Source organism: Notolepis coatsorum (assembly GCF_963971535.1).
Source record: "Notolepis coatsorum genome assembly, chromosome: 15".
NCBI lineage: Eukaryota > Metazoa > Chordata > Actinopteri > Aulopiformes > Paralepididae > Notolepis > Notolepis coatsorum.
This window is the reverse complement of record NC_140179.1, coordinates 43900428-43901678: the sequence shown is the minus strand read 5'-3', so window position 1 is coordinate 43901678 and position 1251 is coordinate 43900428. Positions and strand designations below refer to the sequence as shown.

Below are 1251 nucleotides of genomic sequence, written 5' to 3'. Positions count from 1 at the left end.
TCTCTTGGTATCTCTGTCTGTTTGTCTGTCACCAACCATCAATCTTTTTTATATTTTCACACAGGATTTTCAGTACCCTCCAGACAATTAAAACAACATGAGTCCTAACATTAATTGATGATTTAATTCTCTCTCTCTCTCTCTCTCTCTCTCTCTCTCTCTCTCTCTCTCTCTCTCTCTCTCTCTCTCTCTCTCTCTCTCTCTCTCTCTCTCTCTGTCTCTCTCTCTCTCTCTCTCTCTCTCTCTCTCTCTCTCTCTCTCTCTCTCTCTCTCGCTCTCTCTCTCTCCTCCAGATCCCTCAGATCAGCTACGCCTCCACGGCTCCAGAGTTGAGTGACAACACACGTTATGACTTCTTCTCTCGCGTGGTTCCTCCAGACTCCTACCAGGCCCAGGCCATGATGGACATCGTCACGGCGATGCGATGGAACTACGTCTCCACACTGGCCTCAGAGGGCAACTATGGCGAGAGCGGGGTGGAGGCCTTCGTCCAGATCTCCCGCGAAACCAGTATGATGCTGAGTTTTTACTACACTGCTACATTTCTATTCCACAGTTGTGTTTTTATTCCACAGTTGTGTGTTTATTCCACAGTTGTGTGTTTATTCCACTGCTACGTTTGTATTCCACTGCTACATTTCTATTACACAGTTGTGTTTTTATTACACTGCTATGTTTTTATTACTCTGCTTAGCTTTTATTACAATGCTGTTTTTATTACACAGAGAAGAGAGAGGGAGAGAGAAGAGGGATATATATTAGTGCTGTCAATAGATAATTTTTTCTTTTACTAATTCATCCCACAATTTTCTGTAATTAATCTAGATTAATCTAGATTAAAAATAGCATTTTTCTACTTAAGACCAAAGCTTGTAACAGATATTTACTTGAGTAAAATCATGGAATTAATGTAAAATCAACACAAATAAAGTATATTTAGATTCAAAGACTATTTTAATAGCTTTCTTTGAATACAGTTTCTCTTCTGTGAAATACAAATATCAACATTGACTCAGCTAGACCTCTTTCTTATATCCGCGGCGCTAAAATTGAAGATTTTTCACTCCATAGATTAATCTAGATTAATTTATTTTAATGCTTTAAATAATTTAAATTAATCTCCAAAGTTAAATCATTCATTTTGACAGCCCTATATATAGGGCGTGTGCGTGCGTGTGTGTGTGTGTGGGGGGGTGTGTGTGTGTGTGTGTGTGTGTGTGTGTGTGTGTGTGTGTGTGTGTGTGTGTGTGC

At 39.6% G+C, this 1251-nt stretch overlaps 1 protein-coding gene across 1 annotated transcript in view; it reads left to right on the top strand.

The window, feature by feature from the left end:
* The first annotated feature begins 366 nt into the window (after positions 1-366).
* The window catches only part of grm8a (glutamate receptor, metabotropic 8a), a 484022-nt gene continuing 483137 nt past the window's right edge, over positions 367-1251 (top strand). Inside the window, exon 1 of the mRNA XM_084330820.1 lies at positions 367-510. Coding sequence (XP_084186946.1) covers positions 399-510 — 112 coding nt within the window. The 5' untranslated portion in view covers positions 367-398. The remainder of the gene's footprint in view (positions 511-1251) is intronic.